The sequence below is a fragment of the Motacilla alba genome, chromosome 1 (genome assembly GCF_015832195.1).
Source record: "Motacilla alba alba isolate MOTALB_02 chromosome 1, Motacilla_alba_V1.0_pri, whole genome shotgun sequence".
Lineage (NCBI taxonomy): Eukaryota > Metazoa > Chordata > Aves > Passeriformes > Motacillidae > Motacilla > Motacilla alba.
Genome location: NC_052016.1, coordinates 107,441,338 through 107,469,295, shown reverse-complemented (window position 1 = coordinate 107,469,295; position 27,958 = coordinate 107,441,338). Strand labels below are relative to the sequence as shown.

The following is a 27,958-nucleotide window of genomic DNA, read 5'->3' as shown; positions in this document are numbered from 1 at the left end:
TTTTCCCATTGATTTGCAGTAACTGCTGGGTTCCTAGCTAGATTAGCAAAGGTATTTAAATATTAAGATGGAGTCATTTCAGTAGCCTTAGTCACCTTAGTACTTAAATCCAGTTGATTTATAGTTCAGATTAGGTCTCTACACAAGATGCTGTGACCCCACAAAGTCTCTTGCTGCTTTTTGATGGCTCAGTGAACCACATTTAAAATTCCGGTTTTATATGCCCCAATTGCTTTGAAAATGAGGTCTGTTCCCCAAATCACCTGGGCTTTGCAAAGCTTTCAAAAAAGCTTTGTCCCTAAACACCCAAACAGGTACTCTATCTCAGACTAACTGGGGCTTCTTCCTGCCTGGGAGTTAAGGTTCTTGGCTTGGTCTTTCAGTGAAGTTTCTAAATATTTTTACAGCTTATCACCAACCTGTTAAAGGATTGACAGATTCTGAGCTACCAGAGACACGGGTAGGCTATAGATAAAGTGACCAGCTGTATCATTGACAGCACATTTGGGAAACATTAACCAAAAGTAAAAGCCTTTTATAAGAAGGCCATAAAATGGCAGGAGTAATTATGTTTTTCCAAAGTTAATAATTGACTTTTGTTTATTTGGCTTTTTATAAAAAACTTTTTCCTTTCTCTCCTATAATGAATAAAACCTATAAAAGGTGCAGCAAATTGGATTCAGCCTTTCTTCTTCACAGTGGCCATGCTTGAAGGCTGATGAGGCAGGGGCCAACAGAGAAGCTTACCTGAGGAATCCTACTTCATTGAGAGGTTCTCATCCTGAACATGAATATGTTGGTCCCCTTCTGGCTTCTCTGTGGCCTGAGCGCTGTTGTGACCCCTCAGAGTGTCACACAACAAGCCCAAATGTTTTTAGAAGACTTTAACAGGAGGGCAGAAGATATCAGCTATGAGAACTCCATTGCCTCATGGAACTACAACACCAACATCACTGAGGAGAATGCCAATAAAATGGTGAGTGCTCCCTCCTGCATCCTTACTGTTCTCTCAGGAATCTGACACTTTCTGGTTTGTTTTGGTTCCACCAAGCTTGTCTGATATTGCAGTGTTACTTCTGCAGTAGCTGTGCTTTATTTTGGGGAGGGTAGAGGAGCTTGCTTTAATGTAGCAATGCTCACGGGGTGTGCCTGGGCCACTACGAGCCTCTACAGCCTTGGGTTAGTGCCTGGACTGCCTGCACTGCAGAGGGATGTCCAGAAGCTGGACTGTCCCTAGCCATCACTCCAGGTCACTTCAGTGAGTGGAGAGAAAAGGCAAGGGCATGTTCATCCTGAAAATCTGTGTTGGATGGAGAGAGATGCTTTCTTCTGCTGAGTCCAACGCTGCTAGTGTCTCCTGGTGAGGTGTTTCCATGTGGGATTTCCCTTTCTAAGAACAAAGCATTTCCCTTTCCTCTTGGAGAGGGCATATCCTGAGGGTGAAGATCCTCTCCAAGGGCCTGGGGTAGGTGCTGTCTGTGGTGCAAGGAAACAGGATTTGAACTTTGCACTCACATGAGCTCAGGTCTCCCACTTTCCCTCAGACCAGACGAACACTGGCTTTTTACTCACACTGGCAATTGTTTTCCTTCTCAGTGAGCATGCAGATATTTCCTGGATGCAGGCATTCTGTTAAATGTTTGCTGATGGATTTATAGGCCCACACCAGTTACTCAGTGGTGGACATTTCCCCCTGCCCCCATCACCCTTCTCATAGTCAGGGCTGTTGGTAGACTGCCTGGAGGTATTAGACCGGGAAAAATGAAGTGAGATCACAGACTAGCAGATGCCAGCAGTGGAGTTTCTGTTCCAGTGGTCTTGTATGTTGGTTTGAAAGTCCATTTCTATCTGCAGGAAGGACCATAGCACTTTTATTTATGCTGCCTTCCAGCACAGTTCTTGCTTCTCAACACCAGCCTCTGTCTGCCCCAGCCCTGGGGGGTCTCTAGGCAAGAACTTGTCAAGAGCAGGCATCCATGGTCTGGCTGGTTACTGATATTGTCATGCTCAGCTCAGTAAGCTCAAAGCCTTGAAAATGAACAAAACCACCCTGAATTTTGCTTTGTTTTGAAGCGTTACATTTTTTAAAGTTAACTCAAGCCTTAGAGAAAACAATTCAGAGCATAAAAATGAAGCTGAACATCCTACATCTATTTTTTGCCTAATGGCTGGTCTTTCACTTTGCGGTCATATAACTTAATTAAAACATGTTTTAATTATCATATTTCTTAATTAAAGCAAGGAGACTGGTTGCTGGAAGAAATCCCAATGACTAATCATTGTCAATCTGGAATTTTTTCCGAGGCACCGGACACTTAAACTGTAATGCTTCCAAACATATAAAATGAAAGCCCTATATAATATTTTCAGCATTAATGAGATTATAATAAAATACATGAGGAGATACCAGCAATAAAACCAATTAGTGTTCAGAGAAAACTTTTTCTCTCTCTTGATCTCTTCAGCAGCACTGGTAATAAACCCACTGATTCTCCTCCTCCCTCTTTCTGCTGGAGGAGAGTTAATGAATACTGTCCCTTCTGGCTCCTTCACATCCATTTTCCTTGTAAATTGTGTCACAAACCCTACAACCATTCCTCTGACTTATCAACCAATTCCTCTAATTGTGGAAATATCAGACAGCAAGATAACTGCTTTCCCCTGGCTTCTGTAGTCAGTGAGCCCCCTCTTCTGCCCTGCCACTCCTGAGGCACCTCTCTGTTCCTGCTCAGGGCAAGGAGCTCAGGATCACACTGGCACAGCAATGCTCCTCTCTGGGTGCTTATCAAGCTGTTTCCCACTGGGCTCTGCAAGCTGCTGAGGAGCGTCAGGAATGTTTGCTCCCATGAAGGGGAGAGTTTGGAAAGCCTCCCAGTGATGGCTGCCCTCCTGCAGCTAGGTTGGAGGAGATGTGGGGATGGGATTACCACGGGTTTACATCTGCCACCACCCCTCTGTGCTGGAGCCTGGAGCAGTGGGCGCTGCTCCCCTGTCACACATGGGGCTGAACAACTTGGGCACAGCCCTACAGAAAATGTTGGTCTTACTGGGTGTCTGTCAGGGGTGAAGGGTGCCTGAAAGACCTCCTCAGGCACAATATGACATTGGAGTTCCCTGATGCCTCAGCACCAGAGATGGGTTTACAGAAGCCCTATCCTCAACCTGGGAAGCTCTGGCATAAGCACAATTAAATAAACTCTCCCAAGGACCCAGGTTAATTTGTACTGTTCTTGTTGCCGTTTGGAACTGCTGCTGATGTGTTAAACTGTGTGCAAACACATTAGAAAAAGGTGAATAAGACAGTCCCAACTCCAAATTGTGTCCTAATGCTACTATTTTGTGAACTGAAATTTGGGAGTTTCACATATCATGGTCTGTAATTGCAGAAGTGTTGAAAGCAATCTCATGCAAAATGTTGAGATTTTGCACACCCAGTTTGGGCACCAGTTTAGAGCCTCCTTTGTCCAAGTATAATCTTTTATTTGCCAGCATTTCAGAAGAAAGAGATGTTTGCCTTAAAAACAGACTCAGTATCACTATCTTGACCGCTGAGTGTTCCTGCTACTGGAGCAGAAATGGGGATTGACATCTGGGTCACAGAGCTCTTTGTGCCCTGGCTTATTTCTTCATAGGTGGGTAAAGAAAAGCACTAAGGGAAGAAAATGTGATTTAGACCAGCAGGAGACACAGCAAAGTGATGCTGGATCAATTATAACAACCAAGGTGTGAGTAGACAGCCATGCTTTTTGCTGTTCCCAAATAAAAATGGTTATCTGGATGTGTGAATAAAACAAAGGCAAAAAGCTCTCTAGCCATTTCACCAGGCTGTGTAAGTGCTCAGCCCGCAGTCCATGGGTGTTCTTCACAAATGAAGTTCTTCCTAGAAGTGATATTTTTGTCCACTGAGTGCATCAGGCCACTCCACTCCCTTGGAGGGATTAATTCAGGGTTTTGTGAACCCCTTGCAGAGCGAGGCGGGCGCCAGGTGGTCGGCGTTTTACGAGGAGGCCTCCGAGAAGGCCAGCAACTTCCCAGTCGACAGCATCACGGATGACCTCACCAAGCTCCAGATCCAGATTCTCCAGGAAAGAGGATCATCTGTGCTCTCATCAGAAAAGTATAACAGAGTAAGTTGTTGAGCGTAGTTCATAATTTTTGGGGGGTGAGCTTAGCTGCCTCTCACAACACCCTCAAGCCAGGCCATGGTGCTGTCACCACCCTGCTTGTTTTGGGATGATGGTATGGTATGGTATGGAAGTGTACCTGTTCCAGGTGTTCACAGCAATCCAGGACTGTGAGTAGTCTGGCCTAGGGAGCTGGTTGCCATTTCTGTCAGCAGTTTTGCCATGGAATAAATTTCGAACACACCTCAGAGCAGTCCTTGCACTTATAGCTGGATTAGCCATAAAACCAAGAAAGGACATGTGGGAAGTGCTTGGTGAAGTCCTGAACTAGAACAACGAGCAGAAAGAGATCAGTACAAGGCCATACAGTGAGTCAAAAAGGTGGAGATGGAGGAAATATTTCTTTCTCTGGACATGGAACATTATCACACTGGGAAAAAGAAGGAATGTTTCATTGCACTGGGCACCCTGGGAGGCCTGAAAATGGGGAGAGATCCACAGAAAGCTGCTGAAGGCCAGCAAGATTTGGCAAGAATCATAATGAGATTTGACATTTGCAGACAAGCTCACCTAAGAGGCAGATATATGAATAATGACTATATGTGAAATTGGAGCGAGCAGCTATGCAGACTCAAAAGGGATTTATAACCAAACACTTGAGAGTTAAATTTCTTTCCCTTTGCTGAAGATCAGACTGAAACATAGCACTGAGTCAGGGGCACCCACAGTCCAGGATCCTACAGTCCTAATTACAGAAGAATCCTGAGATTTTTCTGCTAAGGTCAGCAGTGCTGTCACCATGCAAGGGGAGCAGCAGATTGGCTGGATCTCTTGTCTGATCTAAATAAGATGCATTTCTGAAAACCAGATTGTGTTGGTGGGAATTCTGGCAGTTCATACAAAAACATATTTATTTTGGATCACAGCAGTGCACTAATGGTAGTGTTATCTCTGTTGAGGAGATATGTTCTTCAGTACTCTCCCTGTTTAGACACTTAAATTTCCTAGATAATGGCCTTTGGGGCTGAAGTTGTTGATTCCTGTTTGAAAAGTGACTTTTTTATACGGCCTGATGGGGTTCCATAGGAATATCCAAGTATTCTTCACTGACACAAAAATTTGCCTGGGCACTGATTGATTTTAATGCTGACAGAGGTAAAGTTAGAGGCACTCACTAATTACCCCTCCCACTGACAGCTCTTCAGAGTTCTGATTTAAAGCTCTAAGTGAGAACTTGCATAGCCCTAAAGGGAAAGATAAAAGTGGTACGTCTCATCCTTGGGGCATGAAGATGTGGAAACATTAAAAAATATTTAAAACAAAGCCACGCAGCATGGGTTCTGAGATACAGCTGAATGATTTCAGGTGCATTTTGGCCTTCAGTGGCCCAAGACAAGAGCTATGGCTTCTCTGTGATGGAGTCCAAGCAGATCCACGTGTGATGTGAACACCCACAGGCAACAGTTGGCCTGGCAGCAGCTGCCAAAGGGGCCCTTTGTGCTGCCACTCAAAGCCACAACCTCCCTGCAAAGTTTATGTGCGTTCATGCTTATGGAAGCACATTGATAAACTTTATTTTTTTATTGCTGCTGCGTATCGACAGCTCTCTCGTGACAGTCAGTGCTCATTGAATCCAGAGCTCTGTCTGACTGGATATTAAGAACCAGTAGGATATATCCTATATTTGGGAGATTATCTGTCTTTTCCAGCTAGATCTGGTTCAGTAATGCATTTAGGCAAATTCTTTCATTAATCTCTCCTGAGCTCAAACGTATGCTTAAATATTAAGCTGGTGGGTGAAGTGTTGATTCTAGCTTTTAAGGAATTAGCATAACTGGCTGTTATTTTGCACAGAGTGAGTTTCTGACTGTCTTGCATCTAACTTGCAGCTGGGCACTGTGCTAAATACAATGAGTACCATCTACAGCACTGGGACCGTCTGTAAAATCAACAATCCATTGGAGTGCTTGGTGCTGGAGCCAGGTATGACACCAACCACTGCCCCCACTGTGTTCTTCACCCTGAGGGTGCAGAAAGAGAAAGGCAAAGGGTGGCTCCTGACTGCAAAAGAACGGGCTGTAATTTCAACAGATACTTCCTGCTATCTAAAGCTTAGTCATAATTTAATTGCACCTTGCAGTTCAGGCGCCTCCATTGGACCTTCTGCCCACGAGACATACCGTCTCCTGTTTGTGGGGAGGGGAGGGCTGCTCAGCTTGTTTGGCAGCCTGCCTGTCACCTGCAGTTTGCCTATGTCACAGAAAATCTATTTTTTATTCCCTGCCTTCAGTCGTGTTGGATTTAATGTTACATTGAGGCCAGTCCTGAGAACAAGAAACAACTTAAGGGAAGCTAATATGGAGCATTTAAGAGACTATGAGTCTGTGAGACTATGGGTGTGCTCCATGTTTCTTAAAGACAAGGGGGAAACCCTAAATTAGGAAAGGATGCAATGAAATAATGGATCTTTTGGCATATCAAGTACAAAGTGTTTTCTTCTCTGTTCATGAATGCCTTTCACTTTGGTTTGTTTGCCTGTTAGGAAAGAAAAAATTCTGTTTTTTCAAAGCCTACCACCTACTTTTTTGTTCTGACAGGTCTGGATGCTATTATGGCTGGCAGCACTGATTATAATGAGAGACTGTGGGCCTGGCAAGGCTGGAGAGCTGATGTTGGCAGAATGATGAGACCATTATATGAAGAGTATGTTGAACTTGAAAATGAGGTTGCAAGGCTTAATGGTAAGTCAATTTTTGTTTTCTTTTTGTTTCTTTTTTTTCCCCTTCTGGTCTCCAGAAGCTAGTAAATATACTGCAGTCTTACCCAATTTTCCCAGGAATTCAAAGCACATACATAATTTGCACATAATTTGCTCTTGGTGTGCATGTCTCAAAGTAAGAGGCAATGCAGACAACTGCATTGACCAGCTCGGAGGTTTCTTCCCACTCTGGAACAAGAGGCACCTTTTTGGCCAAGTTGGCACCCTTCCTTGTTGGCACTTTTCCCAAAGGCCATAATGCATCAGTGTCCCTCATTACACAGCACCCAGAACTGCACCATTTGTGATTTATGGACAAGCACACTCCATTTAAACAGCTTCTGAGTGTTGCTGAGTTTTGGCAACATCTCCTCTTTCCTATGCAGCAGCCAGTCATCAGTACATTTATAAGCATTGTTCCCTAGCTGGAATGATCAGATTTGGTAGGCCTGGGACAGCAGGTGCAGCTGGGTGTTCAAAAAGGATTTTGTACTGAGGGAACTGTGCTTCCAGTCTGAGATCTCCACACAAATCATTTGGAACTCTTTTCAAGGAACAGTAGCAGCTGCCTTCTAATTTTCTTTTGGGGTCTTCTAAAGTAGCTTCTGAAGTAGCCACATCATCTGTCTCTTGGCCAGACTGCAGCTGTATCATCTGCTTTCCCATCCTCCTTGTTTTGCAAAAACTGTCAGGCTGGAGCTGGATCAGAAAATATGGCCCAAATAGTAAGACAGGGAAAAAAGGCAAGCATAAAGAAATGGTCATTATGGCCTTCCTCTGTACCACTAAGGAAGAGACTTCAGCTAGGAGCCACTTTTACTCCAGGCTTGATGGAGCTCAGTGGACTGGCAGATGTAGTGGAAGTGGGAGCTGAATTTCACTTCTGAAATCTGTCCTGGTGGTTTAGTTTCTGGAAGAGGGGGCCCATATTTAATGTCCACCAGTTTATGCCTTCTGTGAGAACCTGTGAGCGTCCAGCCTGAGCAGAGGCTGCTGTCCCTCAGAGCCCAGGAGCTCCAGTCAGGATTCCTGATTTTCTTTGGCCTCCATCTCCAGACAGAATGACCCTAACTAGCAGATAACCATGACATCAATTCCTGAATTTTTTGGAAATCTCCCATAGCTGCATGTTCATGAAGGAGACACTTAGGGAGGCCTTTTCCTCTCTGTTAAACCCCAAACTATTTAGAATTTTGCTGCTCTGGGGGAAGGCTGCAGGTCTGCATGGGATCCGCGGGGAGCTGCACTTATCCTGCAGGCCTAAGCAGTGCCACTTGTGGTGTCCTCATGTGATGCATCCATGCTTTACAGGTTATTCTGACTACGGAGACTACTGGAGAGCAAATTATGAAGCAAAGTCTCCAGAAAATTACAAATACAGCCGTGACCAGCTGATTGAAGATGTGGAGAAGACATTTGAGCAGGTAGAGGCAGGAAGAGCTCTCACCTGGGTTGCAGGGTTGTGTTTTGAAATGGTGGGCTCACGTGCTGATGCTATGAATGAAGACGAAACCTGCTTTAAACTGGCTGATCTCAGTCTGCGTGGGTTTAACAGAAACAGATGTGAGGAGACACACATGACTTTTCTACCTCTGTAGCTGTTCAAGGACCAGCTTGGTCCCCAAAGGCTGGGAAAGAGGGAGCTCTGCGGGTCCATGTCTCCCCTCCAGGTAGGGTCCATGGGGTAGATGGCATCCGTGGTTACTCCAGCTAGAAAGTTAGCAATGCTCCCTCCCTCCCTCATACCTGAGCAGGACTTCTGTGGCTGGAATCTGGATTCAGTGCTGGAGCCCTGAGGCAGGGGGCAAAGCTAAGCTGCAGGTTTGGGGTGCAGTTACCTCCCGGGAGCTTTTTGTCAGACAGAGCTTCAAGGCTCTCTGTTTAAGAGTAATGCGTGGAATAGAGCAAAATGAAAAATAAAAATTGTTTCCTTATTCTCCTCTGCCTCCAGATAAAACCTCTGTATGAGCAGCTGCATGCCTATGTGAGACACAAGCTGGGGCAAGTGTACGGCCCCGAGCTCATCAGCTCCACCGGAGGCCTTCCTGCTCACTTGCTGGGTATGTCAACACATCCGTGGCGTGCGAGCCTGACTTTATACACAGGACAGTCACCTATAAGGCACATGGGTGGAGAATAATCTGACTGTTTAATCGAGATATTAACAAAAAAGGTTACAGATGAAAGAAAGGTAGAGGAGAAATAGGTAAATTCCTGACAGAGATGACACAAATGCAGGAAGGGAGGGCAGGTATTCTCATCCTCACCAAACCTCACATAGCACGAAACTCCAGCACTTGGCTGGGGCATTTCCCTCCCCTCTGCAGCACTTGTCTTCCTTAGAAATGAGAGTTTCAGAGAGACTTGTTTTTCCTTTCACATTTTACTCTAAGATCCCACATTTCATAACTTGGCTTTCAAATCATGCAGCATTAAGCTGCCATAAGTGTTGCGTACCTGAACATGGCACAACAATCATGTGGACTAAAAAAAGGATGTTCAGTTTTCATACACCTTTAGGAATGTCATCAGTCCTGAAAACATATTATCCAAGAATTGCTGGTATTGGGTAATAAAAGGATCCTTGATCTGAGTTTGTCCTATGCATGACCTTCCAGAACTGCTCCCCTACACATCTGGATCAGGCCTGGTTAGATGAATAGGAGTCTATATTTTTGACACTGCACAATTTATAGATTTATATTTTTGTCTGAAACCTTTGAGCAATACACAATAAATAATTTAAAGTATTTCTTTGTTTCTCTCTTTTTCTGAAGGTGATATGTGGGGTAGATTCTGGACAAATCTGTATGCCTTGACCGTTCCCTATCCAGACAAACCAAACATTGATGTAACTTCTGCAATGGTTGAAAAAGTAAGATGTGCCTTTATGTAACAAATCTAGAAGGTATAAAAATTATGTACCACATGTCAGCTGCTCTCTAGAAATCCATGGCTGCCCTCGGGCAGACACACTGCCAACAAAGTGTTGCTTTGTGAATCCTTTTTTTGCTTTTCACTTTTAAGTGTTTATGTGTTTTTCACTGTACCCTTAGCAGTTCTCTGTTTTCCTCCACCCTCCTTGACCCCCTTAATCTTGTCTCCAATTCTGTTTTCCTCAGAGACTCTTATCCATTAAGAGATATATTTTGTACTTATAAATATTTCAGGACTCCTGGAGCGGGCTGGTATCAAACATGACCTTTGCCAGTCATTACCATAATCAAATAGTTTTTAAATCACAGTTTGTTTTATTTTTGTCAGTCTTGTTTATTTGGATACAGCTAGAGAAACTGCCTGTTATCTTTTGATAACTGCATAGCAGCATAAGGTCTGTGTTTGAGATCTGTAGAGCTAACAGCTGTGACACCACCTTTACCAGACCAAGAACATGGGTGAAAATAATTCCCTGTAGTCTTGCCAAAGCCTTACTCCTTTTTTAAACTAAAGGGAATTTGATGGAACTAGATGGAATTTGATTTCTGAAATGCAATTCACCTGAAATCTACTCTCCTCTCTTAGGCAGCACTCCATGAAAATGTTATGTTGGTAAGAGAAGGAATAGTTGAATTTGATTCCTTAGCAGTTTGCACAAGTCTGCATTAATCTCACCTCTGTTTTACACTACTGACCCACTTGTGCACATAAATATATGTCTGTTGAAGCACCACTGCAAGAAGGGAAGCATTCTTTACAAAGCCTTTGAGCAGTGGGTGGCCTCATCCTTGTTGGTGGGTGTGCCCCATTTGGGATTTTCATCCAAATGAACTGTTTGCCACTCAGGTCTCTGTGAGAGCTCATTTCAGTAAAAGCAGAGCTCCTGCTGGGTAGAACAATAAAACTGCTGAATGGCAAAATTATCCAGAACTTAACCATGCAGTTTTAATCTGATAAGCAACTCCCATAGATAGGTTTGCCAGGTTTTATGGTTCTGGCTGAAGTCTCTCATGCTCATCTGCTGGGAATGTAGCTCCACTTCCTCAAACATGCTGTCCCCAGGTTGACTGAAGTGACTGAAGGGTCAGATCACCAATCTGACATACAGGAATGCATTTTTTATCTTACTTTATCTTTTATTGAGAGCTTCTCTTGTCTGGGTCAGGTGCTATCTGCTGAACCTCTGAGTGCAGAAACCTATTTTGTTTGCAGGGAAAACACTTAATTCCAGTTCCCAGCAGAATTCACAGAAGTGTCAAAGGCAGACACTACTGACTTACTCTCGATAGGCCAGGTGCAGGTGTGAAGCTCCTGGGAGATATGTTAAGTCAGCTGCTCTGCATCAAGCAGAGCATTAGGAACAGGCTGCATGCAGAAGCAGAGCTTAATGGTGGCATTGTCTCTTTCAGAAATGGGATGCAATTAAAATATTCAAATCTGCTGAGGCCTTCTTTGCTTCCATTGGCCTTGATAACATGACTGAGGGCTTCTGGAATAACTCCATGCTCACAGAGCCGACCGACGGCAGGAAGGTTGTCTGCCATCCTACAGCATGGGACCTGGGCAAAAACGATTACAGGTACTGAAATTGCCATGACCCCTTTTTGTACTGCCTCCTAGAACAAACGTATTTGCACTAAAGGTGCACCATGCTGTCTTAAGTTATAATTTCTCCTTTATTTATTTTTCTGGCCGATAAGAGGGGGAAGGAAGACGAGAGCAGGGATCCTGTGGGACTGTAAACCTTTCTGTATAATTTTTCCTGTGAAGATCTACTCAAATTCACTAGTGGATCTGCTCAAGAACTCAGATTTTAGCTGAGAAGTGACTAATACTTTTATGAATTAGAGAAATAGTGTCTATGTTCTAGGGCTTAAGGAATAAGTAGAAATGCAGGTGGATACCAGTGAAGTTTACAGACAACTGCACATTTTGCAGCAATGGAAGCGGGTCCCTGGGTAGCAAGGGAAAATCTCCTGAGAGTCCACTGTCTATCTTCAGCAGAGTTATCCAGTTTCATGAAAATCCATCAGTCTCTTCCATACTTGGGAAAGACATGGGGCAGCAAGTTCCCACACAATGAATGCTTCTCGCAGAAATTCTGACCCCTCTTGCAGCCCCCACAGTTACCCAGGGAAAGAAGCTGGTGCACAGCAGAGCCTTAGTGAAACACATCTGTGTCCCACCTCAGCAGTCTGTGGAAGGTAAAAAGAAACCCTGTTTGGAAGACATTCCTTTAGCAAATTGTAAATCCTACACGAGGATGAAGTAGCTGGGGTTTTATACGTTACTGTCTTACTAAGATTGGTGGTGGTTACTCACTCCCACACATACAGGGAGTTTATTGCCAGGTTTTAGGGAACAGCTGTTCTCACAAAGCAGCAGTTTTCTCTTACTCCCTGGACAATTTCAAGGTGGCTGAAGGTGTTTTGCTGAGTTCCCCATGAAGTATTGCTGCAGCAGGAGGATCTGCACTGCATACCAGGACGTAGCTGCCCAGGTTTTGCAAAGGGCATTTGCAAATGGAGGGGCTTTGCCCCATGGCTGTGGCACACAGGGCTCAGTCAGCCTTCCCCGGGGCCACTCTCTCTCTAACCACAGACCCTTTATTCTGCTGTGCAGGATCAAGATGTGCACCAAAGTGACCATGGATGACTTCCTGACGGCACACCACGAGATGGGCCACATTGAGTACGACATGGCGTACGCGGGGCAGCCCTACCTGCTGAGGAGCGGTGCCAACGAGGGCTTCCACGAAGCTGTCGGTGAAATTATGTCCCTTTCTGCAGCCACACCTCAGCACTTGAAATCTCTTGATCTCCTAGAGCCATCTTTCCAAGATGATGAAGGTAAAAAAGTGCAGTAATATTATGCGTTTAAGTGAAAGCACTTTCTGGCCTTATTTTGTAGCAGAAGATTGTGTCTGCAAACTCAGAAATCAACTGACAGGCTTCTGAAAATCCTACTCTTCTAATCTACCAGAAATACTATTTTTTCCTCAAATCACATTGTGAAGCAAGGATCACTGCTTTACAATGCTGTTACATAATTTAAAAAGAAGTAGCTAGCACTTCACTACCTTCAGTACCGAGCACATCATCCTTAAATCTTCATAGTTCATTTAGATGAGTCTCCAAAACTCTTTTCAATCTCTGTTGCATGAATCCATACATATCTCTATCAAGATATGTATTTAGCAGTTCAAATGAAACTGAAACCTTGAGATTTACATCTCCCACTTCAGTGAATATTCAGTGACAACATTGGTAGGCCCCTCATCATAATGCAGTTCATCTGGCTTCTGAGCACTGCCTTAGATGGATGAAGATGCACATTTTATGCATTTTTAGATGTCTTCAGCTCAAAATTCCACAGAAACTGGAGAGGTTCTCAGTGATGGATAACTAAATGTAAATGTCAAAGGACTAGGTTATTTAAGAGTTTGCGGGAAAGAAAGAGACAAAACAGTATACAATTCCTAAATGATCTTATCTCATGTTTTTTTCAGTAGTATTCCTCCTTCCTTCACTTTTTCTTTAGTGAAAAATCTGTAATTCAAACAAGATGTAAGCATTAGCTGTTAAAAGAAACAACTGTAGCCATCCAATCAGGTACTAATTGCTACCATAACCATTACCTTAACTGCTTCTCTCTTCAGAAACTGAAATCAACTTTCTGCTCAAACAAGCACTAACCATTGTTGGAACAATGCCTTTTACTTACATGCTGGAGAAGTGGAGGTGGATGGTGTTTAGGGGTGAGATTACAAAGCAGGAATGGACCAAACGATGGTGGGAGATGAAGTAAGTTTGAGAAACAAAGGGGATTTTTTTCGTATGAACCTGCAAACTCAACCCTAGTTACTCAACATATTGAGGTGTTTGTGCCTCCATAGGACAGGATCTGGTCTCTGGGTGTTTCTGTAAATACCAATAGAGTGCTAGATAGAAATACCCAGCTGTGGTGCAGACAATGTCTCATCATGTCTCATGTCAGCTTCCTGATAAAGACAGCCCATGGCCTTTGCATGGCCTGTTCCAGATCAACATTGCTGTCCCCCTGACACATTCCCTGAGACATCTTCTCAGCTAAAGTACAGCTCCTCTCTAAGTCTCATTGTTCACATGCTCTGGTTTGCTCCCCGCATCCTTAAGGACAAGTGGAAGGTGAGGTTCATTGCACTTGCCAGCCAGAGAAGCATGCATATCTCAATCCACCAAGTATCTGAGCACACTTCTCTGCTTTGTGTTTCCTTCCCACCATGTAGTGCTTTTGGAGGCAAATTATCTGAAAGCTTTCAGACTGAATCTTTCCTTCCTTGTGTACCAAGATACCACCTTTCCTGGTACAGAAAGTACAGTTCTCTCGGCAAGTAACAGCCAGAGGTGCCTTTTCATACTATGCCCATCAATCAGTCTATTTTCAGCACCTTGGAGCACAAGATTAAAAAAAAAATATGATTCAGACTGGAGTTTGTAATTTCCCAGGTTGGTTTTAATATGAGGGCAGAAAAATGCGAAGAAACCAAACAAGCCCCATGCTGAAAATGGAGCCTGAACTCTAACACAAAGATGAACAGCAGGCCTCCATCAGCAAACAGAATCTATAATAAAAGTTGATATATGCAAGCCTCTTGACCCACTGTAAAAATCAATCAGCTTCAATGTATTCAAAAGTAGCAGAAATGTCAGAGAAATAGAGAATGACAAATTGTTTAGGAAAGCTTATCACATCTGTTGCAGTGGCACTGCAAAGCTCTCTGCTTGAAATACAGGTTTATGAAAAATATTTCCATGGAAGCTTATTACCATTTTCAGAACTCAAGGCATGGGTTTGTTTCTCAGGAAACACAGTCTCAGGAGAGGAAATAAAGAGAAATCTTATCTCCAGCCCAGTGGCACAGGAGGCCATCTACCTTTTGGCTTGCCTAGTCTCTGCATGCCCTTGCCAGGAACAAAATACAGGTCTCTACACTTGGGATGGCCTAGGGCATGAGGTGGTTGTGTGAATCTCATGTCTTGCAGATTATTTCATACCACTATGATCCCTGCACACCCTGCCATCATACAAATCCCTTCCTTGCATTATGAGTTTCCAAACAGCTTCCTCTGTTGGAAGCTCTGTTTGAGCTTCCTCTCTGTGGTCTCCAGCTGTGGAGCAGAACTCGCTTGGGTTTGCTGGGAGCTGTATGGAATTCTTCTGTTTGCAAGTGAGAGGTGTCCATATGTATCAGACAAAACAGAAGAAAAGCTGAGTCAGATTACCTTTGCTTATTGTCTGTAAACAGAAACCCTGTGTTATTCCTTCATCTCCAGGAGAGCCATAGTTGGAGTTGTGGAGCCAGTCCCTCATGATGAAACCTACTGCGACCCTGCCACGCTGTTTCATGTGGCCAATGATTACTCCTTCATAAGGTAGTGCAGTGTTTAATTCATGATTTAATTAATGACATGAATTCATGACATGCCTACAGAACAAGCCCCAGCTACCTAAAACATCTGGAGAGTCTTAGGACTTATTTTGTTTAAAGCCCAGACCGAAGGTTGCTGATTTCAAGGGGAGTGTTTCTCTGCACATCAGGGGTTGTTCCACAATAATCTCTGAGCAGTGAGGGGGCTGCTGACCTTCTTGCTGAACAGGAAAGTTTCATGCTGCCATCAAACCAGCAGGGGCACTTCTGTATGAGGTGTTTGCCTCCTGGGGAATCACTGTGCCCCATGTCTTTTGGGCCATGAATGTGCAGCACTGGATGTCTGCTGTGTCCCAGCCACCTCATTTTAGAGGGCTCAGAGCAGAGAGCTGGACTTAAAAACTTTACTCTCTTCTGATTTATGTGGCAACAAACAGACCTGGGGCTCTTCTAGTCCACTTGATCTTGGCATTTTGCTAGATTTGAGTTAGCCTAGCCTGTAAATATCAGCTGGCCTCTGTCCCTGCAGTGCAGTCTCCCAAGCAGGAGTGACAGCTGATGCAGCAGAGCTTTCCAAAGGCCAAAGGCTTTCAGGTTTCCTTGACAGACAGGTAATAAAACCTGCACCTCCTTTTTCCTTGCCCTTCTTTTAGGTACTACACCCGCACCATCTATCAGTTCCAGTTTCAGGAGGCACTTTGCAAGGCAGCTGGCCATACTGGCCCTCTTCACAAATGTGACATTACCAACTCCACTAAAGCTGGGCAGAAACTCAGGTAACAAAGCAAATTTCTCACATGTAATAAATCAGAGTGTAACAAAGCTTCTGGAGTAAATGAGGTTGTATCAAGGATAAACCTAACTTGGAAATTTCGCCTATACCTGCTCAATTCATTTTGAAAAGCTGACTAAATTTATGTACACTAAGGTTCTAAACAACAAGGGTTTAATTACTTGTTTGTGGGAATAAAATATTTTTATTAATAGGAATAATGGAAGAAAGGAGTGAATTCAGAAGCAAAGAAGAACACCTTCATACTGATCACAGAGTGTTTTTCTCATCTAGATGGAACATGGCAATAACGTATTCTCATTCCATGTATACAGACAGTTGCTGGAATTAGGGAGATCCAAGCCCTGGACTCAAGCACTGGAAAGTGTAACAGGAGAGAAATACATGAATGCAGCTCCCTTGCTCCACTACTTTGAACCTTTATATGAGTGGCTGAAAAAAAACAATTCTGGCAGATTCGTTGGCTGGAAAACAGACTGGACACCATGTATGTATGGCTTGTGGGTGATTTAAGGACACAAGTTATTCTTCACAACCCTGGGTTAGCAAAGTGCCTCTCTCTTGCAGCTGTTGGAGGCTATTCTCCCTAAAAAAGCAAGGTTATGGGAAATAAACACTGAGCTGTAAATTTTACTCACAGGAAAACCTAGTGGCTTCCTCATGGCCGGAGCTGAAGAAGTTAGCATGCATGTTTGTCAGAGCCTCACCCAGTTCTCAGAAATTGAGGGGGTCCTTTTTTTCATGATGGCAGCACTCAGAGTGTGGGATGGCTCCACAGAAGGAAGAAAGATTCAGAAACTTGGTCTTGTGTGGCACTTTTCTGAGAGCAGTGCCTGTACTGCAGAGCTGGGAGCCACTTGTCCGGGGACCCAGGTGTAGGGGCAGACCAGTACAAAAAAATACTGCTATGGTTTGCTGACATGTGTAATTCAAAGAGGGGAGTTCAAGGGGAGAAAAAGGAGGAGACTGTGGAAAATGCATTTTTTCAGCTTATTGTGACACTGAGTGATGAACCAGACAGGTTATATTTGTTTAATCATTGCTGGCACTTGAGAGCATTGTAACTCTTACAGCCCTGTACCAGTCTCTGATAGTGGGATTCACATTCACCTAACCAGGTACCAGCATCTAAGCTGCTCGTTCCCAGTGATGGGAGAGAGGAATTTTCCTTCTATCTGCTACAAAACCAGACTTGGGAACTGACAGCTCAGATGAGTGTGTTTGCAGTAGAGGTGACTGAAGTGAAACAAAATTAGTCCCACCAAGCTGTCCAAGGGGAGCAAGGGAACCTGTAAGGAAGCTTTAGCCACCTCAGCATTTCCCAGGAGCATATTTTCTGTTGCAGCAGCTCTAACGTGGCCCTTGTTTCTTTCTAAACCAGATTCTAGCAATGCCATCAAAGTGCGCATCAGCCTGAAGTCAGCTATGGGGGACCAGGCGGTGAGTGTGATTGTGCTGAGGCACCCTTCTTACTGCTTGGGCAACAGAGGTCTGGTGGTAAGGGCTCAGAAAATGAGTCAGGGTATGGCTGATCTTTGTGTCTGAAGGGTGGCATCAGCTCAGGTGAGGGGTTATCACATATAAGATGTCTTGTCTAAGTTTGTCGTCAAGGCTGCCTCTAAATTTAGTGGAGGAATTTCTGAGTGAGCCCACCCCTTTCAGGGAAGGCATCTCAGCTAGGTGAGTTTTTCTGTAGAGATACCAATCATGATTTTTCTCCTCCTGCAGAACAGGCCTGGAGGGACATAACATAGAGGAATCTGTGTACATGAAAATGGCTGTATTTTCCCCAGTCTCCACTTAAAGCTTTTACCTAATTTCTTCTAATTGCCATTATCATGGCTATGGTGGCTGCCTTCAGAAGTTATTAGAGCAGCTAACTTCACATTTAAAAGCAGCCTGGTGGATCTCCCTCTCTGTCCTTAAATGCTCTTGATTCCAAACTAAAACACATCTGTTAGCATTTCTCCATAGATTTTTGTTTGGCTGTTTACAGTAATATTTCCAGGCCCTGATATGTTCAGCTGCCTCCCTGCCCTCCAACCCTGATGCAGAGACAGCTTTGTTATTGAGATTGCAGGGGACAGTGCAGTGCAGCTGCTTCTGTTTCAGATGAGGCGAAGGGCTTTCATTCCCAAGAGCTTGTCTGCTTTCCCCAATTATACCAGCTGGTCCAATAAAATGTATTACAGCAATGAAAAAAATCTCATCAGAGCCGAAGATGGCTTTTACGATTTTAAACAGAGCCTTGGCTTAGCCCATCTGCTTAACCCAGGCTGCAAATCCACTCCTTATTCCTACTCTTCCTCTTTATGCTAATCTCATGGAGGCAGTGTAGAAGGTTTAAGTGCAGACACTTCATTCCTGTTAATAGCCATTTTCACCTTGCAGGACATTAGTAATTTTCCAAGAATGAGTATGTCATCAGGCAGGCCATTTAGACCTGCGTGTTGGAGCCTATTGCACTAGCAAGGACACAAACCACGGGCCCATTTTTCATATGAATTGATGCTCTTGCTTCTATCACTCTCTCACACGCAAGCCCCACTGGAGTTTTATTGCTTCCTAGACTGCCTAGTCGAGTTTGATACAATTCAAAACTGATACCAACAGCATAAAAAGGTTCCATATTACAACACGTTTATTAGTCATTATGGTTAATGTTTAGCTTAATATCATTTTTATGCCTGCCTTTAGCCATCATAGTCTTTTGTTGTGCAATTGAGCAGCTGTAAAACAATCTCATACAGATTACTTAATTTGAATTATTGTATGGACAGTAGGTTCCTAAGCTCTGAAGAGCAAGTCATACATTTTCCTCTCAAAACCAGTTCACATCACTGACTTGCAAGAAACCTTTTCTGTTCAGTTGCTTTCTGCCTCCCCAAAATGTCCCTTTTGCTGAGCCCCCAGGGACATGGCTGAACGCTGGTGTGGCAGCAGCAGGTCATGGTACAGTGTGAACTGGCATTGAGAAGAGGCAGGGGAATCTCGGGCAGACTCTCAGCCCAGCTACACAGAGCAGTGTGTTTTGGGTGTTTTGCACGGCTCACAGTGCACAGAAGCTGTGGGCAATTGTTTATTTAAGGTGCATTTTGACTTGCTTTGCCCTGACCTAACAGCACAAAGCAGTCTGAATATGCCAGCCAACAGTTTTGCATTTGTGCTCCCTGGCTCTGGAGAGAGCAGGCAGGGAAAGATTCCTGCTCTGGGGCTCAGGTACAGCTGTGCTGGGGGCCAGGGCAGCTGCAGCTCACACAGGCTGTGACTCAGCCCCGGCTGTGACCAGCAGGGACGTTTCAATAGCCCCCAGTTCTGGCAAATTAAGCATCCAGACTCTCGGATGGGCTCCACGCCAGCTGTACCAGAGCGTGCACTGCCGCAATTACCCTGCTAATTGTTTCCAGGCTGATGAGATTAGAGCTGCAGCCGCAGCATTGCTGGATCACCGGTGCAGCTGATGAGGCTGAAACATCCACAGCTTTGCTTCAGCTGGGGCTTCATGAAAGTGCCCGCACAAGGGAAACTGCTACAAGATCCCCACTGAATGCCTTGGGGTCTGTCATATTTAAAATAAACGGCCCCAGGAGCCCCTGCCACTTGAAAACCAGACCCCAAACATTAATTAAAAATTCTCTACCAGGTCAATGCCATACGTGTGATCACATTGTAAAGGGCTGTCACACAAGACAGTGTTAGAGAATGGAGAGCTGTCAGCCTGCAGGCATTTGGATGTATTTGACAATGAAGAATGCTTTTTGAATCAAAGGCCACCTTACACTGTCCTTCAGATCACATATGGGATCTCAGAGTGAATGCACTGTAACAGAGCAGGGGTGCCTGGCAGAGTTCATTTCTCTCTGAAAGCAAAGCAGCTTTGTAAGGCACAGTGTGGGGTGGGTGCCTGAGATGCCTGGGGAAGCCGTGTGGGTAGTCACAACTCAAACACAGATCAGAAGCCAGCCAGGTACTTCCCATCCACACAGCCAGTAAGAGTATTTATAAAGGCAATTGAGAGGCACAGTGGCACTTAAAATACATTAGACTGAAAAAGACAAAGTATAAGCTAGAGAAATGAATAAATGATTAAAAAGTTAACATGCTAAGTACAGAAAGCAGTAAGAAGAATCGAGCTCAATTAGATCCTGGTAAAAAAAATAATAATAGTAATAATAAAAAAGCAGCACTGCAAGCCTAAAGATGTTGGGCATAAATAGAAAATTGAGAAACCCCAACAATAGCCTCTTAGCTGTGATAGTGAACAGTGCCAGCTGCCGGAGGCAGCAGCAGCAACAAGAAGAGATGCTTCAGTGCAGGGCTGTGCAAGCAGGAGAAAGCTGGGGGCACTTGCCTCGCAAAGGAAAGTCAGCCTCAGCCTTTCCTGGTGGGAACAGCCAGGGTGGCACAGGCCCTGCCCTCCAAATGCCCCAGGACTGCTCTGATTGCCGTGGCTGTGGGTACCTGTGCCTTTCCTGGGAGCTGGTCCTGAATGGACTGACAGCAGTGGGTTCTTTCTGCCTCTTCCTGCCCTTTATTAATAGAATCAAGACTCTTTAGGTTGTGAGGGACCTCTAAAGATCAGCTAGCCCAACCCAGCTGCAATGAGAAAGGACATCTTCACCTAGATCAAGTTGCTGTAAGCCTCACCCAGCCTGACCTTGAATATTTCTAGAAACTGAGTATCCAACACCTCTCTGGGCAACCTGTTCCAATGCCTCAACAGTAAATAATTTCTTCCTAGTAACTAATCTAAATCAATTCTCTTTTAGTCTAAAATCATTACTCCTTGTCCTCTTGCAACAGACCCAGCTAAACAGTTTATCCCCGTCTAGCCCTGTTTTCCTCATAGATATTTATACATCTCTCTCATTTTACATCAGTCTTAAGAGGTGGACACATCTGGAAAAGGTAGCTAGGTTTTTATAAAGCCTGTTAAAACAGGGCTGCCTTCTACCACACCTTCCTGAGTAATGCTCAAGAAAGTCAGGAGCTGCCTTTCTGTCACTGACAGCATTTATGGGCCTTCCTGCCCAGGTATCATAAACACGATCAAATCTATGCCTGAGTGGAATAAAAAGATATTGCCACAGAGTTCAGCTGGAAATTTTCCCTTTGTGCACACCTGGTATTTCACAACAGACCAGGCTGCTTTATCACCTCCTGTGGTGGTTTTTGCCCCCTGTACAGCTCTTGGTTCCTGCCCCAAAGAAGCTGTTTTTGTCTTCCGCTGCAAATAACTTTGGACTCATAAGGCAGGCCAGGAAAAGCCTGCACACAGGCAATACATTTTTTTATATCACCTATCTGTTCTCTAGGGAAAAATAAAAACAACCCCAAATATGTGCTTACTGCAGAAGTACTAATAAAAAGAGTTTTTTACCAATACAGACCACAAACAAAAATCCGAGCTCATCAAGCAAATAAGTTAGCCACTTTCACAGTACAACTCTACAAGGGTTCTCCTCCTTAGCAGAACAGCTCTGCAAATAAACTTATGTGATTAAAACAAGATCTAAATAACAAAATCTTTAAAATTCAAAAAGAATGTACAATAGTTAGTAGGAATAGCCTTGCTGATGCCTTTTCTCCCTGTAAGGCAGGGAGATGTGCTGGGACTGCAGCATCTTCAGCAACCCCATATAAAGGTGCCAGAGATTGCAGAGGGACAGCATGATGTCTGGCAGCAGGGATGCCTCCTTGGTTATTCTCCTCCACAGTGCCCAGTTTAACAGATCTAAAGGGTTTGGGTTGGTTTCTGATGTGCTGTCATGGCACAAATAAATAATACTGAAGTGCATGCCAAGCATTACAGTTGCTATTTCTTTTTAGAAGGATTTCTTAATGTCCCTGATTTCTTGCCATCTCTGAGGAATTTCTCTTGTGCTGTTTCTGCAGTATGAATGGGATGACAGCGAGCTCTTCTTGTTCAAGTCATCTGTCGCCTATGCCATGAGAAAATACTTTGCAAAGGAGAAGAAGCAGAAAGTTGACTTTGAGTGAGTGGCTTCCCTAATTGTGCCAGCTCTGCCTGCATTGCTTCTGCTCAGCTAATGGCATGAACTGGTGGGATTAATTGTGCCTTCTGTCAAATGTAAGGTGACAGAAACAATGTCAAACATTGCTTGTAAAAGGCAAGATGACAGCTCGGGTATGTGAGACCTTTCCCCCCAAGAGCCTGAAGTTTAGGAATAATGTGCTAAAGTTAGGTAAGAAGGCTTTGTCTCCTACAGCCTATCAGTGATGGAGATGAACCTTTACAATTTGTGCCAAACACATATATAGAAGTATCAGGGAAGGCAGACTGATTAGAAATAAACATTTCTAGCAATGTGTGTGTATCATACTGAATATTCAAGAGGTTTGGGGCTAAGGAAGATGAGCATGTTGACTATAAAGCACTAGAATTTGATACAGACTTACTAATCTTATCTAAGTTCAGTTACAAGCATAAAATCTTTTACCTGAAAGTGATTTTGTTAAGAAAAACAACCCTTTTGATTAAGTATCTTCAATAATGCTCAGAAGCTATCTACTAAAGCTATTAGATATTACTTTATAGAATATCAGTCATGTAATATCTAGAATCTACTCTAGAAAAATAAGGAAGAAAGCTATTTTTTTCCACTTTGCACTTCATACATCACCTCAGTCACGAGATCAACCCCAAACACTCTCTGTTCTGCAAGTGATTATGTGCTATGGAAAATTACACCAAGACTTGTTTAAGGTACGAGGGAGACTCTCCAGCTCAAGTTACAAATTAGCATATAGAAAAAGGGATTCTGGCAGGAAAATAGATTTCACTTCCCAGCTGATTTTACTATGCCCCCAGTGTAAACTAAACCTCTGGCAATGTCAATCAAACACAACTGTTCACTGGCTCGAATTTAAAGCTAATGTCATCTCAACAATGAAAATAACCTTTTTCTTCTGTTGCTCCTTCAGTGTTGCAGACATTCATGTTGGGGAAGAGACACGAAGGATCTCTTTCTACATTACTGTCAGCATGCCAGGTAATATCAGTGATATTGTGCCCAGAGCTGACGTGGAAGGCGCCATCAGGTGAGATTTTGCTTTCTGGGAAAAAAACCCAACCAACCAACCAACCAACCAGATGGAAAGTTGGAAGGGAAAGCAGTGCTTAAGTCAGCTGAGGCAGAAGCAGTGACAAGAAAGTAAATTCTGCAGTTAAAATGAAAATAGTGGGATGAGAGATACTAGGATGAAAACTATTATGACAGAAAAAAAATAGTCCATCTATCAGATGGTATCTTGGACAACAGCCAAAGTAAAATGCTCCAGGGTGTTGCCAAAACACATCTCATTTGCATCAGACCTTGCCAGCCAATCTAATTGCTCAGACTTTGACAGGAACTATTTTATATCCTGAAATACAGAATACAGTAGTGATGTGTGCATGCACACGTGTGTTCTTCCTCTCATTTTCGACAAGTCAGTGCAAGAATTATTGTTAACAAGGACTCCAGAATAATGGTGTACTAGAAAGACAGCCAGATGTATTTGATTATATAGAGGAGGGCAGAGCAGGAGCTAGTTCCCACTTACAGGTCAATGAACAGCTCTTTTATAGCATGGTGTGACACCACTGTAAGTCATTGCTATAAAAATGATAACTAAAACTGCAACTCTGCAGAAGATCATGGGTAATGTGCAGTGGGAAATGAAGAGGGCACAAATCTAAAAGCAGCATCAGCCTGAGATGGGGTTGAAGAAGCAGTGAGACAAACTGATGAACAAAGGGAGAAGAATACTTTGTTCACAGGGCTGTGAAAGTAACTCTTGGGTTAGCAGTCAGTAATAGATGTGGAAGTTTAGGGAAAAACAATGCACAGATAATACACCAGGAAAAGGGTTTTCAGGGCAGTGAGAAACACGTTAATCAAAATTGTGTAAGGTTGTAAGAGGGAAACAGGCAAGCAGTCTAAGCTGTGGTTTTATGTGGCATAACTAAGAAACTTTGCAATAGACAAGAAATGGTAAAGAGAATGAAGGGCAAAATACAAAGAGAGAAGGAGATCAGGAGGTTCATTTAATAAATGTTAAGACTGAGTTTGAGAGTTCATACAGTGTCTGAACACATCAGTTAAGCTGCAGTAGGTTAAGGGTTTAAGTTTCTATGGTTGTTACTCACATGCCAGAAGGAAAATGGGTTTAGCAGTACCTCCTCTGCTGCCTTTTTAACTGAGATGTTCAGGGGAAGCTTGCCATGCTTAATATTTATAAAAAACTTAAAACTGTTCCTTTCCTCTCAATAAATGTGTGGATTGAATTTGGATCTGCTGGCAGGTTGTCTCGAGGACGAATGAATGAGGCTTTCAGACTCGATGATAGCACACTGGAGTTTGTGGGAATACTTCCAACCCGGGCTGCACCTTATGAACCACCAGTAACCATCTGGCTAATTGTATTTGGGGTGGTCATGGGTCTGGTTGTCATTGGAGTTATTGTCTTGATCATCACTGGGCAGAGAAATCGCAAAAAGTGAGTAATATTTCTTGATATTATGGTCGTGACTACTGGAAGATGTCCCGATAATTGAATCATTAGGATTTTTTAGATTAGGCTTCAGTTTACCTGAAGCAAGTTAAGGAATGAAAGCCTGTTATCCCTTTCCCATAAAACAGTGATAGTTAGAGGTTCATCTCCCTGTCTCCCAGTACTGGACAGCTTTGGCAGCTTAGTGCAATTTCCCCATTACCATCAGTTTAACCAATGCTTTGGCCCCAGGGAGCTGCAGGGTGGCCAAGCTTCTGCCAAGGAGGAGGGATGTCCTGCTGGGAACATGGTGCCTTCTCCAACAGCAGAGTTGCCCACATTCATCAGCACCTGCAGTTTTCTTTAATCTGATTGTAGGCTGTAGAGTAATGACATTTTCCTTAAATATTACTGCATTAACAAGTATTGCTTGGTTGGTTTTCTATGTCCCTCCACCAACACGGTTTATAAGAACATAGCAGATTTGCTACAGTTCTTCTTAAACATAACTTGGTTTCTTTTATATAAATATTTCCAGTTAAACACAGCATAACTTACAGTTAGGGATTCTGGGGATCCTGACAGAAGGACTTGTAACAGATCAGGGACCTTCTAATATAAAATGAATTTTCATTACAGGAGAGCAAGAGAAAGCAGAGGTGAAGCAGGATCAAATCATGAAGAGGTGAACCCTTATGGTGAAGAGGGAAGAAGAAACCTGGGCTTTGAGCCAGCTGAAGAGACACAAACATCATTTTAAAAGATGTGGGTACACTAAGGGCTTCTGGGTTTTTTTTCATTTCACTTTTAACAATAGTGCCTACCAAAGGAGCAAAACACTATGGATGTCATCAAACAATGTCTTCTGGTTGACCATTAATCTACTGGTTCATGGCCAATAGCAACTAAATCTGCTGTTTATGTGGTAACTAAAAACATACATGGCTTTTCTATGAATTATGTGCAAAACATTACACACCATTTGTGCTGCTTTTCATGTGTGTGCTGCATCCAACTTCTGTTTCCTGTGTAATGAGATACAAAAGCTTGGAAGTATACAGTTGTACACAGACCAAGACATACAAAACAATAACTCATATACTCCTGAAGAATGTCTCAATCTTCCCAGATGGAGACCTCAAAAGTGTTTCTAAAGACAGTGATGAAAAAACCCTTGACTATCAGAAGAACCTTAGTGATAAAGAACTCAGTTTGATAAGAGATACCTGCAATTTTTGCACCTTCAAGAAATCTGTATCAATGTAAAATGGATACTGGATGAAGACTAACAAGCACTGGAAGTTTATTAGAAAATGATAACATAAGTTATTTTTCTAACTATTTGCTTGATAAGTATTGTAGAAATGAAATAGCCCATGCTCCCTAAAAAAAAAATTATCTTTTATGTTGACATTAAAAATGGAAACTTCCTTGATACTAAATGATCAAAGTGGTTTTGGTTATTTTTCCCTTTACCTTGGCCATTACCTCCACTATTACAAATACTGTATTACAAATGCTGCCTACAACAAATACAAATGTGCTGTTACATACAAGGGGCAGTAGATTGAGGCCTGGGAAATTCTGGTTGCACCTGAAGAACAAAGTCTGCTCACATGGAGGATAGAGCAGCACTGGACCAGGTTGCCTGTTCTGTGCTCTGGGAGAGGCTGTGGGATCTCCACCTTTAGAAGTGTTCAGAGATCAGGTAGATGAAGATATGGATGATGGAGCAGTGGAGATAATCCCACTCTGACTGAGAAGTTTGGCTAGATGACCTCCAGAGGACCCTTTCAGCCAGATTTTCTATGATTCTGAGTCTTGCAGGTCCCCCACTGGAGCTGCAGCCATGCCAGTGTGGTTTTTTCTGTGTACACCCAGTCACCAAAGCCCACAAGATTTTCTGATAGTCAGTCCTGAATTGCAGCAAAGAGCCAAAAGCAAACACAATCCTGCACGAAAAAATGCTCAGAAAATGCGTGGACTCTTAAAATCAAGGCCTCCAAAATGACCACAATCTGTAGAAAGCAGCCAAACATATATCTGAAAAGTACATCTGGGCTCTACAGGTTCACAAAACACTGTCATAATGCTGCTCATTCATTTCCTATTTAAGAGACAAGACCCTTGAATGAAGCAGTTCAAAATGGTAAGCAGATGATACTAATTAATGGCAAGCTAGACACTAATGAAAAGAAATTAAATACTTTTTTAAAGTTGCTTATCTATACTACATATTCCATTGCCATGACAGCCCCAAACCTTAGTACTTGAGCTGAACTTTTAGGATAAATAAATCAACTATCTGTGGTCTTCCTACTTTCTTTGCAGCAACACAAAAAAGGAATGGCGACTCTGGAAACAATCAAATAAAGTAATTAGTCATGCTGGCCCTCTTCAGATCTGTTGTTAAGAGTAACTTTTTCATTACGACAAAGCTTTGATTTCAATACAATTAATATTAAAAGCTGTGCTCTGAATCAAAAAACACCATTCAGAATTGTCAACACATAAAGCTACTACAAGAATACAGCAGGGTGTTGGAAGAACATAGAAAAAGAGAATGTTGATATGAAAAAAATCAGCAGCGTGCATTCAGGCACACCTTCTGTGCTGGGGGAGCCCTCTTTTCTCAGGGTCAGTGCTCCTTCTTGACCCTTTCTCCGAGTCAGCGCTCCTTGGCCCAGCTTGGTCCATGGGCAGCATCACACCAAGCCCTAGCCCTCTCTCCCATGCAGCCTCCATGGCCCCCAGGCCTGCACAGGTCCCCAAGGTCATTTGCATGACCCCAAATGCAGCTTTCCCTCAGACACACCTGCAGCTCCCCAGGCAGACAAGGATCTGCTCTCTGAGCCAGCTCCCAGTGCTGGCCCCAAGCAATGCAGGCAAGCCCAGGCTTGGGAGCCTCTGCCTGGCCAGAGACCTTCATTTCTCTCTCCTCTTTCCCCACATGGCTGCACCCTGCATTTCTTATTCCTCAGCTTCAGGTGGGCTCAAACTAGAGCTGCAGAGAGGTCCCTGTTAGGGCTGGGCCAGCTCCATCAGGGAAAGGGCAAGCAGACATCACTTGCACTCTTACCAGCATCATACGATGAACCAGCTCAGATATGGAGAGAGAGAAAAGGATTTATTTCAAATTACTTTGTTTTAAAACTGCTTTATACACATTAGATCAGCATTTTACAACTATTAGTGTCTAAGTTTAGATGCCTGTGTTTTGTAGCTTCAGATGTATCTGTATCTCAAGACTTGCTGAAGTTAGCACTAATTTTTGTAGTGCTGTGCACATTTGAAAGTTGGGTGCTCCTATTTAAGCACTAACATCAGAAGCCAAATTTCAGTGCGTCAGTAGTAAAATATTTGGCTAAGCAATTATATTATTAGCATTTTCATTTATCTTCAAATTTTTGCTTCTCAAGTGTTCTAGAGATCAGCAAATT

The 27,958-nt window shown here is 43.4% G+C and overlaps 1 protein-coding gene across 1 annotated transcript; it reads left to right on the top strand.

The window, feature by feature from the left end:
• The first annotated feature begins 678 nt into the window (after positions 1 to 678).
• ACE2 (angiotensin I converting enzyme 2) lies at positions 679 to 26,799 on the top strand. Its single transcript, XM_038138962.1, has 18 exons — positions 679 to 976; positions 3,969 to 4,127; positions 6,014 to 6,107; positions 6,722 to 6,865; positions 8,194 to 8,306; positions 8,834 to 8,942; positions 9,660 to 9,757; positions 11,229 to 11,398; positions 12,442 to 12,668; positions 13,478 to 13,622; positions 15,135 to 15,233; positions 15,883 to 16,005; positions 16,337 to 16,509; positions 17,404 to 17,462; positions 21,918 to 22,018; positions 22,968 to 23,084; positions 24,330 to 24,524; positions 25,158 to 26,799. Exons 1-18 carry the CDS (start codon positions 788 to 790, stop codon positions 25,276 to 25,278), a joined length of 2,436 nt encoding a protein of 811 aa, XP_037994890.1. The 5' UTR covers positions 679 to 787; the 3' UTR covers positions 25,279 to 26,799.
• The last annotated feature ends 1,159 nt before the right edge of the window (positions 26,800 to 27,958 follow it).